At 32.3% G+C, this 13,293-nt stretch overlaps 6 protein-coding genes across 8 annotated transcripts; 5 read left to right on the forward strand and 1 right to left on the reverse strand.

Moving 5' to 3' along the window:
* Positions 1 to 145: 145 nt before the first annotated feature.
* PPO (phenoloxidase subunit A3) lies at positions 146 to 4,912 on the forward strand. Its single transcript, XM_034338190.2, has 9 exons — positions 146 to 403; positions 520 to 712; positions 783 to 1,006; positions 1,190 to 1,392; positions 1,464 to 1,881; positions 1,951 to 2,079; positions 2,473 to 2,797; positions 4,149 to 4,381; positions 4,526 to 4,912. The coding sequence occupies exons 1-9, from the start codon at positions 293 to 295 to the stop codon at positions 4,769 to 4,771; spliced, it is 2,082 nt and encodes a 693-aa protein (XP_034194081.1). The 5' UTR covers positions 146 to 292; the 3' UTR covers positions 4,772 to 4,912.
* Positions 4,913 to 5,083: 171 nt separating this feature from the next.
* Chchd3 (Coiled-coil-helix-coiled-coil-helix domain containing 3) lies at positions 5,084 to 6,509 on the reverse strand. Of its 2 annotated transcripts, none has more exons than XM_034338222.2 (3): positions 6,306 to 6,509; positions 5,479 to 5,977; positions 5,084 to 5,360 (listed from the first exon to the last, which is right to left on the reverse strand). In XM_034338222.2, exons 2-3 carry the CDS (start codon positions 5,882 to 5,884, stop codon positions 5,185 to 5,187), a joined length of 582 nt encoding a protein of 193 aa, XP_034194113.2. In that variant the 5' UTR covers positions 5,885 to 5,977; positions 6,306 to 6,509; the 3' UTR covers positions 5,084 to 5,184. The 2 variants fall into 2 exon arrangements, with proteins under 2 accessions (XP_034194113.2, XP_034194114.2); XM_034338223.2 differs by lacking the exon at positions 6,306 to 6,509 and adding an exon at positions 6,142 to 6,281.
* A 163-nt stretch (positions 6,510 to 6,672) lies between these two features.
* On the forward strand, positions 6,673 to 7,194 carry LOC117610614 (folylpolyglutamate synthase, mitochondrial-like). The gene is made up of 3 exons (XM_034338207.2): positions 6,673 to 6,720; positions 6,821 to 6,936; positions 7,005 to 7,194. The coding sequence occupies exons 1-3, from the start codon at positions 6,673 to 6,675 to the stop codon at positions 7,192 to 7,194; spliced, it is 354 nt and encodes a 117-aa protein (XP_034194098.2).
* Positions 6,821 to 9,443, forward strand: LOC117610619 (B-cell receptor-associated protein 31). Of its 2 annotated transcripts, XM_034338219.2 has the most exons (4): positions 6,821 to 6,957; positions 7,055 to 7,739; positions 8,278 to 8,581; positions 8,659 to 9,441. In XM_034338219.2, the coding sequence occupies exons 3-4, from the start codon at positions 8,311 to 8,313 to the stop codon at positions 9,087 to 9,089; spliced, it is 702 nt and encodes a 233-aa protein (XP_034194110.1). In that variant the 5' UTR covers positions 6,821 to 6,957; positions 7,055 to 7,739; positions 8,278 to 8,310; the 3' UTR covers positions 9,090 to 9,441. The 2 variants fall into 2 exon arrangements, with proteins under 2 accessions (XP_034194110.1, XP_034194111.1); XM_034338220.2 differs by lacking the exons at positions 6,821 to 6,957; positions 7,055 to 7,739 and adding an exon at positions 7,871 to 8,018 and having other exon boundaries at positions 8,659 to 9,443.
* Positions 9,444 to 9,743: 300 nt separating this feature from the next.
* Positions 9,744 to 10,705, forward strand: ND-B16.6 (NADH dehydrogenase (ubiquinone) B16.6 subunit). The gene is made up of 3 exons (XM_034338225.2): positions 9,744 to 9,953; positions 10,131 to 10,281; positions 10,426 to 10,705. The coding sequence occupies exons 1-3, from the start codon at positions 9,854 to 9,856 to the stop codon at positions 10,628 to 10,630; spliced, it is 456 nt and encodes a 151-aa protein (XP_034194116.2). The 5' UTR covers positions 9,744 to 9,853; the 3' UTR covers positions 10,631 to 10,705.
* Positions 10,706 to 11,941: 1,236 nt separating this feature from the next.
* LOC117610586 (uncharacterized) lies at positions 11,942 to 13,290 on the forward strand. Its single transcript, XM_076689170.1, has 2 exons — positions 11,942 to 12,976; positions 13,228 to 13,290. Exons 1-2 carry the CDS (start codon positions 12,077 to 12,079, stop codon positions 13,288 to 13,290), a joined length of 963 nt encoding a protein of 320 aa, XP_076545285.1. The 5' UTR covers positions 11,942 to 12,076.
* The last annotated feature ends 3 nt before the right edge of the window (positions 13,291 to 13,293 follow it).

Consider the following 13,293-nt stretch of genomic DNA (forward strand, 5'->3'; position numbering starts at 1 on the left):
GCTTTGGATGCGGTTGTGGGTTCACACGTTATTATCCTCAATTACTAACTTATCTTAGATGTATATGTCGGATTTTGCGGTTCACGAAGAGAATCATATCCTGTCCAAGTTCTTATATAAAGCTTGCAACTATCATACATTTCAATAGAACGCTATTAAGCGTTCTAGTCTAACAATATTTCTTTACCTTGCATTTTTAATACGTGTAGGTTCTGGTTGAAGTTGAGGTATCACGTTGATCTCTCTTGATCTCGTTTATTTTTGCCGGTGTTGTTGAATTTAAACAATCAGAATGGCAAGCGATAAAAGTGGTATCCTTTATTTGTTCGATCGTCCATCTGAACCAGTTTATGTGCCTAAGGGAGATGAAAAGGTTGCCTTTGATATACCGCCTAATTATTTGGTAAGTATTGTAATTCAAAAAAATTAATACTTTTTCAAATGGATCTATAGTTACTTTTAGCTAAATTGACTGGCATAACAATTTTATATTAAATAGTACATTTTTTTTTTGTTCAGCCTGATAGATACCGTTCCGTTGCTACCCAAGTGTTCAATCGTTTCGGTGATGACGCAGAATCAAAGCTTCAAGTGAAGCAAATTACGCTTCCGGATCTAAGTATTCCTATGCAACTTGGACGTAATCAACCCTTCTCACTTTTTATTCCAGCACATCGAAGAGTAGCTGCTCGTCTTATTGATATTTTCATGGGTACGTTTTGGATTTCACTTTATGATAAAAGTACAGTTCATTGATTTATTCGTTGCATTTTCTGTTACAGGCATGAGAACGTACGAGGATTTCTTGTCTGTCGCAGTTTATTGCCGTGATCGTCTAAATCCGAATATGTTTATCTATGCGCTTTCAGTAGCGATACTTCATCGTCCTGATACTAAAGACTTACCAGTACCACCATTAACTGAAGTATTCCCTGATAAATATATGGATAGTGGTATCTTTTCTAGGGCGAGGGAGGAAGCTAATATCGTTCCTCCTGGTTCAAGGGTACATAAATAGTTTCTGAATAAATTAATTCATAATAATTACAGTTAATTACAGTTAATTACAGTTACTGAATAAAATAATTACAGTTCTTAGTATTTCAGTTTGTTCTTGATATTCTAAATTCTTGTCAGATGCCAAATTTCAATCATAGCCAGTACTAATAAATATTTTTATCGTTTACAGATACCAATTGAAATCCCTCGGGATTACACCGCTTCAGATCTTGACGAAGAACACCGCGTGGCTTACTGGAGGGAAGACATCGGAATCAACCTTCATCATTGGCATTGGCATTTGGTCTATCCATTTGAAGGAGATATTAGAATTGTTAACAAGGATCGACGTGGAGAGTTGTTTTATTACATGCATCAACAAGTGATGGCTAGGTAAACAGTGAAAAACACGATAGTAACTTATTCAACCAGAACTAGTTATAATCGAAACATAACATGTTCAGATACAACTGCGAACGCTTGTGCAACCGACTTGGACGAGTGAAGAGGTTCATCAATTGGCGTGAACCGATTCCAGAAGGTTACTTCCCAAAACTAGATTCCCTGGTTGCTAGTCGTACATGGCCAGCTCGACCAAGTGGTGCTGTCCTCAAGGACGTAAATCGACAGGTGGATGAATTGGATTTCGATATTCAGGATCTGGAAAGATGGCGTGATCGTATCTTTGAGGCGATTCATACAGGATCTGTAATCAACACCAGAGGTGAAAGAATACCATTGACAGAGAAAAATGGAATTGATGTGCTTGGGAACATAATGGAAGCTAGTATCCTCTCTCCTAATCAAAACGTCTATGGTGATCTTCATAATTTTGGTCATGTTGCTATTTCTTATTGTCACGATCCGGACCACCGTTATCTAGTAAGTTAAAGGGGCTCTTAGATGATCAATATGACATTGTAATTTAATAATTCATTCCTTTCTTTGTAGGAGAGTTTTGGTATCATGGGTGATTCTGCAACTGCCATGAGGGATCCTGTGTTCTACAGATGGCATGCTTTCGTTGATGACGTTTTCCAGGAGCATAAAAACACTTTACCTAACTACACTGTACAACAGGTAAAAATGTTCAAAGGATGTTATTACATCATTGCATCCAATGCCGGTGTTGGGGGGGCGGTCGGGCAATCGTTCAGGGCGCTAGTTCTGTGGGCGGCACCGCAGCCCGGTGTCCCTAGTTATATCCGTTTGGATTAGTAAAGCTGCTATGTAGTTTAACAATTTTTACAATCTGACTACAGATTTATCGCTTCATATTATTACCTTGTCTTTTTTTCTTAAAAATTTTGAGTCCCTGAATGGGCTCCACGATAATCTTGCCCAGGGTGCCAATATTGCTAAAACCGGCACTGATTGCATCCTATGTCAAACTTTAAAAGAAATCTCACTTTGATAACCAGGTGCTTTACATAATCTTTGAGACAACCTCTATAACTTAATTGTTCTTTACAGTTGGACTTCCCAGGTATTGAAATAGCTGATGTTGGACTGACAACTAATCAACAACGCAACGTGCTGAACACTTTCTGGACCAAGAGCGACGTAGATCTATCGCGTGGACTTGATTTCACTCCTCGTGGTCCAGTACTCGCTAGATTCACTCATTTAAATCACGCAGACTTCTCGTACAAGATTGTCGTCAATAATCGTAACAATACACCACAAAGGGGCACAGTTCGTATCTTTATCGCTCCCAAGGAAGATGAGCGTGGACTGCCTTACTCATTCAGACAACAAAAGAACCTAATGATCGAAATGGACAAATTCCCTGTAACAAGTAAGTACAGGGTGTTCGACAACAGGTGGAAGATTTTTTAAGGGGTGATTCTAGGGATCAAAATAGGACGAAGATCAAGAGTAACGAAACAGCGTTTGCGACTTTGTTTCCCAGTAATTAACGTTTAAAAATTCGAATAAAAAGCACCTAAAATCTGCAACCTGCCCAGCACCGACGACTGAACGTCAGGTCAGCAGGGGTGGGTACAGTCATAACCAAGAAGAGAAAGCCGAATGCTGCAGTACCGAGAACGAGAATAGCACGTGGTAAGTTTCTACTATTCAATGATTCATGGTTGTACCTACCCCAGCTGACCTGACGTTCAGTCGTCGGTGTTGGGCAGATTGCAGGTTTTAGGCGCTTTTTACTGGAAACTTTTAAACGTTAATTACTGAAAAACAAAGCCGCAAACGCTATTTCGTCATTCTTGATTTTCGTCTTATTTTGATCCTTAGAATCACCCCTTAAAAAATCTCCCACCTGTTATCGAACACCCTGTATATTCTACATGACAAAATGAATCAAATACGCAATACATACAGGGTGTCCGCGCTAAAGTGTGACGGAAGTTTTATTTCGTAACTATTGATGATACGAAAAATTGTTTATATAGAAATTGCACGGTACAATGGGGCCTATGTTTTGGCGTGAACGAAAATTTATTTAAATTATTAGTTTAAAATATATTTTTTTTCAGATCATGTGATAGTGCTTTTCAAGACGAATTCATTAAGCTTTAATATATACACCCGATTTTAATTAGTTTTCAGGATATAACGTTTACAAATTTCCTGATTTTCAGTAGATACGTCTTGGTTTGAGTAGCAAGTCGTAAAAGTGGCCCTATTGTAGCGGTGCCACAGCGGGGGTCTCCGCTAGGAACGGCAGACCCAAAGAATAAGAAACCGCAACAATAGGGCCGCTTTTACGACTTGCTACTCAAACCGAGACGTATTCATTGAAAATTGGGAAATTTGTAAACGTTATATCTTGAAAACTAATTAAAATCGGGTGCATACATTACAGCTTAATGAATACGTCTTGAAAAGCACTATCACATGATCTGAAAAAATATATATAATATATAATTCCATTTAAAAAACGAAACTTGACCATCATATCTTTTAAACTAATAATGTAAATAAATTTTCGTTTACGCCAAAACATAGGCCCCAATTTCCATATAAACAATTTTTCGTGTCATCAATAGTTACGAAATAAAACGCCTGTCACACTTTAGTGCAAACACCCTGTATAGCGTAATAATTTCTATTAATTTATCTTCATGGCAATTTTATATTTTATTAATTCATATGTAGGAATTCTAATGTACATCGATTTGACCTTGCAGTTAAACCTGGTCAAAATACATTTGAACATCGATCATCGGAATCCTCTGTAACTATACCCTTCGAAAGAACTTTCCGCAATTTAGATGAAAATAGACCTAGCGCAAACGGAACATTGGAACCGTTCAATTTCTGTGGATGTGGATGGCCACAACACATGTTGGTGCCTAAAGGAAACAAAGAAGGCTTCCCAATGGAACTGTTTGTTATGGTGTCTGATTACAAGGGTGATGCTGTAAGTGCAATCTATAATAAAATTCTTTTCAATTGTAGCTCTTTTCTTCGAAAGTCATAGATGTGTAAATTAATTCAGTGCTTTTTTTCTCGTCCGTACTTACTTCCTTGTTGAATTAATTTATTTTACAACGTTCATGTTTAGGTCCAACAAGACGAACCAACTGGTTGCAAAGATGCTTCGAGTTTTTGTGGATTAAGAGATAAGAAATATCCGGATGCGCGATCCATGGGATACCCATTCGATCGTCAACCACGTGCTGGTGTTGAAAATTTGTCCCAATTTCTTACCGGAAACATGGCAGTTACTGAAATAACAGTTCGGTTTTCGGACACTGTTGTACCGAGATCTAGAACTGGAGGCGTAGGAAACACGTTAACTTTTGGCTAACAATATACGTTTTATGTTCTTTTGTGGATTGTTAGATAAATAATGACATATAACTGCCTAAAATTAAAATAAGTAAAAGAACAAAAAAAACTTATAAAAATAAAATTATAATAATTAATATGCATAATGTAAAATACAAAAAAATAAATGATTGAAGGAAAAATGATGTGATTATATTTTACATCAGGCCGTCGTGAAACAATAACTTTATTATTACTTGATCTAACAAAACTATTTTCTGTTCTTTAAATTGAGCAAGGATAGTAGGTTCTAAGTTAGGCTCTGCCGTAATGTAGAAAGAAATAATCAAACTTTTATTATGTACTAGATAATTTATTTCCAATGACTAAAATTATTATTTTAAAGAACATTAAATTTAAATGAACACTATCAGTATTACATATTAAAATATATTAACAACGTGCTGCAATCACACGCGCACGACGTTCATCTACACAAGAAGAGAATTCTTCAACCAGATCAGAACACTTCAAAATTTCTTTAGGGTTATCTTGATAACATTTGAGTACTTTTTCAGAACTATTTTTGCATGGTTGTACAGTATCTTGAATATTTAAATTCTTACTATCTGTAAAAAGTAATATCAAAAGTAACATCATTGCTATCAATCTATATTACGTGTATAAGTTATAAGTTATAATAGCAGATCAAGCTTTAAACATAAATAACTCTTATATTATACATACCATTTTTTTGTAATTCATTTACAGCTTTTTTATATTCTACATCTATAATATGATTAATTTTTGCATGCCTGTGTTGCAAATTTTCCAAACGTTTTTGCCAATATTGGTCTTGGTTACGAAGTTCCTGTTCTTTCTGTTGCTGTATTTTAAGGGCAGTTATTGTTAATTGTGGATAAGATGTGACATATCCAGAAGTCACTGCTGTATCACCACTTTGAGAGAACTGTGGAGATACATTTTGGCTAGAAGATGGTGCTTTAAAAGTAGTAGATCTTACTTCAGTCCCCAAATCACTTTTTTCATTTGCTTTTTGAGTTAATCTTTCTACAACTGATTCTGATATTCCAATAACACCTATTTCTTCATTATTTATAGTCAGTTTACGAGCACTTTGTCCAGAACCCATTTCAGTGATTTAAATTTACTTTCAAATAATTTATAGTTGTTCATATAGTTCTGACTTTCAATAATCAGCAATTAAATCTGTCAAATTGCTTGCCTGCAAAATACACCAAAAAATTGTGGAACAGATAATAGCACACAGAATTATTTGCATGTATAATATATTATATGTTAATATTTGATCGTGCTATAAATAAATCAAATTCAATGATAGTACAATATTTCATATTCTTAAAACTGTATTATTTACTATTACATAACCTTAATTATCAAAGTTTTCATCAAAAAACAAATAGATTTTTAATTTCATTTTTCTTGTTAATTTATACTTTCATAATTTTCAATAGATAAAATATATATACATGCATTAGCAATTTAACGTTTTTGTTTCTATTGTTGGGTACTAATAGAACAATTTGACGTACCATTTACCAATTTTTAGGTGTACATACTGATTTAGCTGCTACCAACATAGCAATCCTTTGAACTATTTATAATGTTATTATACAAGGTGTTAAAAAATACCCTGAAGACCTCTACACCGTTGGATAGACCACGAAAAATTGAAGCAAAAAATTCTGTAGCATTTTTCGATGGGATCAGTAGTTTAGTCACATTTCGTTGTTGAACATTGAAAAATTGACCAATCAGCAGCGCGCAGCTTGAGTGGCAAGAAACCGCTGACAGCCCCTGAGCGTCGCGCTTATATACGCATGCGCCGAGAGTCTAGTGGAGATAGAGACGGAATTAATTAATTATTTAAATAATTCAAACGTAATATAACATATAATCATGGAACACAAATTCAATGATATCCTTCAGGATGATAATTCATACGAGGTATATCATTCTCACTTAATTTGTTTTAATCAAGTTAATTACAAACAAAGAAACAATATGTAAGAAGTTGTTATCATTCATGAATCGATTATATTTGTAGGCTGCTTTGAAAGCATTATGTAATTTACAAAGCAATGCTCGCTATTTGAAATCAGGAGTAAAAAACAATCCTAATGATTTTAGTAAATTATCTGAAACAAAAAAATATTTACTCCGGTAATTTTTTTGTTGTCTTAGGTAATAATTTTATACATATACTTTGTGTATGAATATAATTTTTATAGATGTGGTATTACATCTGAAAAGTTGGATATTTTATCTGTTATACACGTAGCAGGTACAAAAGGAAAGGGTTCCACTTGTGCATATACAGAAGCTATCTTGCGTGAACACAACTTTAGCACAGGATTTTTCAGTTCTCCACATTTGGTTAATGTAAGAGAACGTATAAGAATAAATGGACACAACCATTAAGTGAAATATGTTTCAGCCAACACTTTTGGAAAGTTTATAAGAAACTAGAAGATAGGAAAGAATATGCCTCTCGTGGTTCGGCCCGCACTAAAGGCGCGCTCTGATTGGCCAGTGTTTTTCGTTAATAACTCAAAAACAAAGCTACAAACAACATTTTGGTGAAGCAAAATATTGTTCAGAATCATGGGACACCCTGTATAATAACAAACTGTGTATAATTTTTATCAATTTACATATGTAAAAAAATGATACATATACATATATACGTATTTAAAATATACAGTCATCATTTTTTATAACTTACAATTAGTGGTCAATGTCACTAACTTAATCAGAAAATTGCTGATAACTGTCAGACAAAAGTATCTAAATAGAAAGCATAGAAAGTTGATAATATATGTAACTAGACGTTGCAAATAATCTCCGACATATTCAACTGAAACGAGAATCTAACTGTGACGTCATTAAATGAGGTTTATTTATAAAATTCTTGAGGTTACATGTACTTTGAACTGAACGTTATCTACGTCTCGTACCAATTACCGGTGTGTATTTTTACTGTTTAATTTTATTTTTAGTACACTCGTATAGCTTTTAGTTTAAATAAACTATTTGGCAAAGTATTTCTGGAATTAGCAAGTCTAGAACATTAGCATAAAACATTTCTTATTCATGTTTCCTCTAAGAATCATATCTTAATTAAAAAATGTTTAGTTAATTTTTGTATATATTGAAGTATTTATTATTAAATTATTACCATAATAGTAACAGTTTAATTTACAATATATGTAAGCATAAATTCCGTAAATTTCTACTTGCTCATGGTAATTATCGTGTATAATTTTAAACTCTTTTATTGTATATAATCTTTGAAAACATGACTCATGAAAGATTTTGTTGAAAGTATTACTCAAAAAATGATTAGAAAATGAAAACAATAGATTACATTTTTAGTAAAATGATAATAGGTGCATATATAGGTTACATTGCTTTACATTTTACATTTAAGTTTAGCAGTTGTTATAAACATTATTAAAAATGTAAGAATTTCATAGTAATAATATCACTATTGTATTTTTTCAGGTATTTGCATAAGTTTAAAAAAAAAGAGAAAAAATGAGTCTACAGTGGACATTGATTGCTGGTTTTCTTTATACTGAAATTGCTGTAGTTTTATTATTGGTATTGCCAATATTTCCTCCAAACAGATGGCAGAAACTTTTTAAGTCTCGATTTTTGCAAAGTTTAAGTAATCAAGCATCCATCTATTTCTTAATTTTACTTTCAATATTAGTTTTATTCCTATTAGATGCTATCAGAGAAATGCGAAAGTACTCTGTAATTGAACATAATGATCATGGTGTACATTTGGATGCTGAAATGCAAAGTATATATTGGAATTTATTGGATATCATGTTCTAATTATCTGAATAAAGGTTTCAAATTTATTATTGTCTTTTACAGGTAATCTGAGATTGTTTAGAGCACAAAGAAACTATTATATGTCTGGATTTTCATTATTTTTAAGCCTTGTCATACGTCGTCTTGTGATCTTAATTTCTGCTCAAGCTACTTTATTAGCACAGAGTGAAGCTGCTATGCGACAAGCTCAGTCAGCAACTACAACAGCGAAAAGCTTATTATCTCAAAAGACGACTGGAGAAAGTGCCCAAAATGACTCAAACGAAGCGCATGATAAAGTGCTATCAGAATTGAAAGGTCAAATTAAGGAATTACAAGCAAAAAACCAAGAATTAGAAAATCAGCTTACAAAAGAGAAACAGGATAAAGAAGTCATAAAATCACAAGCTGCATCTCTTGCTAAGGAATATGATCGTTTAACTGATGAACATGGTAAAATACTTCAGTCAGCTGGTGATAAAAAGAGTGATTAAATTATACATTTTCTTTTTTGTTCCTTTTTTATTTTTTGTTTTCTTAATTATTTTATAATGGTTAATCCCTATTTCTGGGTTGATATTTTATATTATTAAAAGTTAAAGTTCTACAGAATTAAATTTACATAATGTAGACAATAAGTTATGTAATAGAGTATTTAACAAGTACCATTATGGTGAAGACATATATAATAAGTTTGTATTCTATAAATATTTAAATATATAAAATTAATACAGTATTTTTGAAAATATTGTTATGGTACAACAGCAATTACTGTATGCACCTGTGATGTTAACTAAAATCACTTAAATTATATACGCATAATTTTTGTATTTCTTTCGGTGATTTTGTATTTAAAGATTTTATTTATCAAATTTGTTGATTCTTTATTGATAAAATAATAAATGATTATAATTTGAAATCGTTTCATAACATTATCTTAGCATAAAAGAAAGAAAAATTATAATGATATTAATTTATATAGTGCATGTAGCAGTAATTATAAATAAAATATATGTACTATTATGTAGAAATAATTTTTGCTCCTTGCATATTACAAATTTCCGCCATTTAAATACCTACTGTGAAAAATACTTTTAGTTCATGTTACATCCACCAGTAGTGCTACTCGTACCCGTTTTGATCCATACAGCATACAGCAGTGACTATAAAGTCATTGCATATAGTTCTTTATTATGGCAGAAATCGACCATATAGATTGTGTTGGTTTCTGTTTTATTCGTGAAATTTGTAATTAAATATGGTTGCTACAATTAAATTAGGACCTCAGGATTTACCACCCGAGGGAGGATATTCACCTATTCAAACTGAAAGAATTAAACTACGTAGGGTTATTGGAGGTATAAATACCTGAATCTGTAGTTTTATTATTCTATTATCTAATAACAAATGATCGTAATTAAGAACTTCTAGATATTGACCTAGATTAAATCTAGATATTAATATTGTTTAAATGTAAATAAATTAAAAATATATATATGCAATGTATTTTATGATAAGTATAAAATTAATTTTAGGTCGTCTTGGTATTGCACTCTTCTATACTGTTTCTATTGGTGCATCTTATTTATATTATTTAAATCTTAGAGATGTTAGAAGAAGTGAAATTGAAATGAGAAGTTCAAGATTGGCAATTTATCCCTTATTAGAAGCAGAAAGGGATAGAGCGTAAGATCTCTTTTTGATAATTTCATGTTGGAAACAATATTATTTTATGATTCAATGATACATTGATTAGTTAATTATGTTGATATTTAAAAAACATGTTTATATTCAAAATGTATTAAAGATTAAGAATATTTTTCATTACAGGTTGCTGAAGCATATGCGACGTTTAAGGGATGAAGAAGCTGACTTGATGAAAAATTATCCAAACTGGGAAGTAGGAACATTTTTTGGCGAACCAGTGTTCTATAAAGATAGACCAGAATGTTTTGAACCCAGATTTTTTGATACTGTTGTATTTTCAAATCCTAAGGATTATCTAAAACGTGCATACCGTCATTGGTATACATAAACAATTTTTTATGCAACCATTGTATAGTAGTATATTAAATAATAGAGAAGTATAAGTAAACCGTATTATTATTACTATATTAAATTATTACCTATATTGAATTTTACAGTATCTTAAAATATATATTAAAATAACACTATCAGTAATTCATATATATCACCAAACTCCTACTCTTATACATCTTTAAGATAGGAGAACGTGCTTAATACTTTAACAGTTTTTATCACGTGTCTGTCACTTTGATATGTAAGTTTTTGTAGCAGTATTTTTTACAAACGTTTTGTTTAGTAGATAATACAGATTTCTTCTATACCAACTTTAAATACACCCTATTTTTAAAATAAAACCATCATTAACAAATAAAATTACAATGATTATCGTACTGTTGCTATAAATAATTATTAAATACGGAAACAAATTTCCTAATAATGAAAATGAAATGCGTATAGGAGTGATAAAAGTCCATTTAAGTTGGGTCCTCGCCCTGTCTCTCTCGGTTTTTCCTAACTCTCCCGGCTCTCCCTAATTTCTCTTAAGATCGATAGCAATCAGCTATTTTTTTTAAACAATTCTGAGTTAAAAACTAAATTGGGTATACCATATTACTATCATTCTCTGTATTCCTAACATAAGGGCTGCTCAATTCAAGTGTACCACAAGTAACGTAAACATGTCTAAATATTTATATGTTCCCTTTATGGTGTCTATCGGATAATCCTGATACTCAACAGTTGTCCAATTATACGGACGTCCCTTGCATTCCATCTGCTCCATTCAAATCATTGCATAAGGGGATGCATCCATGCTTAAACTAATCTTTTCTTTTCTCTCCCTACAAGAGTATCAATTACATTGTTATTAGAGGACACCGATCGATACTTCCATGGATAATGTGTTCTAGATTACATGATACTTTCGAGTAGTACCAGTCAACCAGTGTTTATCAACTCAATTTTTCAATCTTAGAATCTACCCCCTTCATCGCCCCTATCGGAAATTTTTTTATTTGGCTAGAAGTACTCGTATGAGCTACTTATAACCATGGCTAGTAAAAATAACAAAATATTGTGAAAACTAAACATTGTACTTGATTGAATTTTCAACCCCTCTAATACAGCAGCTAACATGTTAAAGTAAAGGATAATTAAAAATGGTAGAAGAAAGGGAAAGGAGAAGATGTTAAGTATGAGATTGGAGCACAGAAAGAGTAATTTTACGTTTAGATGAAAAAAAGTATGTTATGTGCAAAGAAAGTTAAGGTTGAAAGTCGCTGTAGGTCGTAACACTGGTCGGACAAGATAGCATCAAAAGTTCAACTATGCGTTTAATTCGAAACCGAACCTCAGCGACCGCAAGTTGGCAAAATTTGGGGTTGTTATGGTAGAACGTACTTTAGGGTGATATATAAAGAGGAGTTTATTTAGCAGCTACAGTTGAAGTTTCGACATGAAGCCGGTAAGCAAAACGAGGGACTTCAGTATCGAGAGTATTTTGGCAGATAAACGCATACCCATTCAAAATGACCGCGAAGAGTACCAAGAATTATTAAGTGTAAATGATGATTATTCTGTAAAAAATTCGAGAAAGTATTTTGAAGAAGAGTGTACAATTCGTAATCGGAGAATAAATCATGAACTTATAATTAGTGAAGCAGAAAATTGTGATTTAAATTTCCAAAGGAAAAGTGAAGTTATAGAAGAAAAATATAAAATAAATTCTGAGGAAGTTTTAAACGAATATCGTAATGATTCGTTAGATGTGGAAAGCTCTGAATATAACCAGAATAAAAATAAATTGCAAACTAATAGTACTGATAAATGTATCATCGATTCGAAATCAAATTTGATAACTGAAGTTGAAGAAGGAAATAGGATAAGTGATAAAACCTTCATATCAAGAGACCAGAACGGGAAATTGAATAAAGAACGGAAGAAACAATTAAAACAATATCAAAGTGATAGTCATTTTAAATGTTCAAATAAGGATTCCAATGATTCGTTAAAAAAACAATACAAGAATTTAAAGAACAATGTCGAAACAACACAAAATAAATATTCATTGTTTGAAAATGAAATTAAAGAAGAAAATGAATCTTCCAGAGGTAAACTGGACGTAGTACGAGATGTAGAGAAATTAGAATGGCTTCACTGTACAAGATATAAACCTCCCAAAATACCCAGAAAACCAACAATTGGTAAAAGTAAAAGAAAGCCAAGCTTCTATCCTCGAATACCATTTTCAATGTTTCAACTCGAGTATCTTGAACAAAAATTTCAAACTTCCGCTTATTTAATGAGACATGACGTTATGGAAATGTCTGATGTGTTAAAAATTCCGCCTAATAGGGTATATTTGCATTTTGAGTTTTTTCTTTGTTTGTATGAGGTTTCATTTTTAAATAAATTGATACCGAAAATTCATCGAAATTTTTCGATTTTAAAAAGACCGGTATAGCGGGAAAAGAGTCCTCTATTGGTGAAATCGAAAGGTTCATTTTCAGATGGCGCCACATATTTTTTCGAGGTCTTTTTAAAATAGAGAACTTATTCGTACTTTTAAATACATTCTGTATACATTTATAACTTTGTTTCTTTCAGATAAAGATCTGGTTTCAAAACCGACGTGCTAAGGAACGCCGTGAGTTTTGTACTAATATATAAGGA

Source organism: Osmia lignaria, chromosome 7 (genome assembly GCF_051020975.1).
Source record: "Osmia lignaria lignaria isolate PbOS001 chromosome 7, iyOsmLign1, whole genome shotgun sequence".
Lineage (NCBI taxonomy): Eukaryota > Metazoa > Arthropoda > Insecta > Hymenoptera > Megachilidae > Osmia > Osmia lignaria.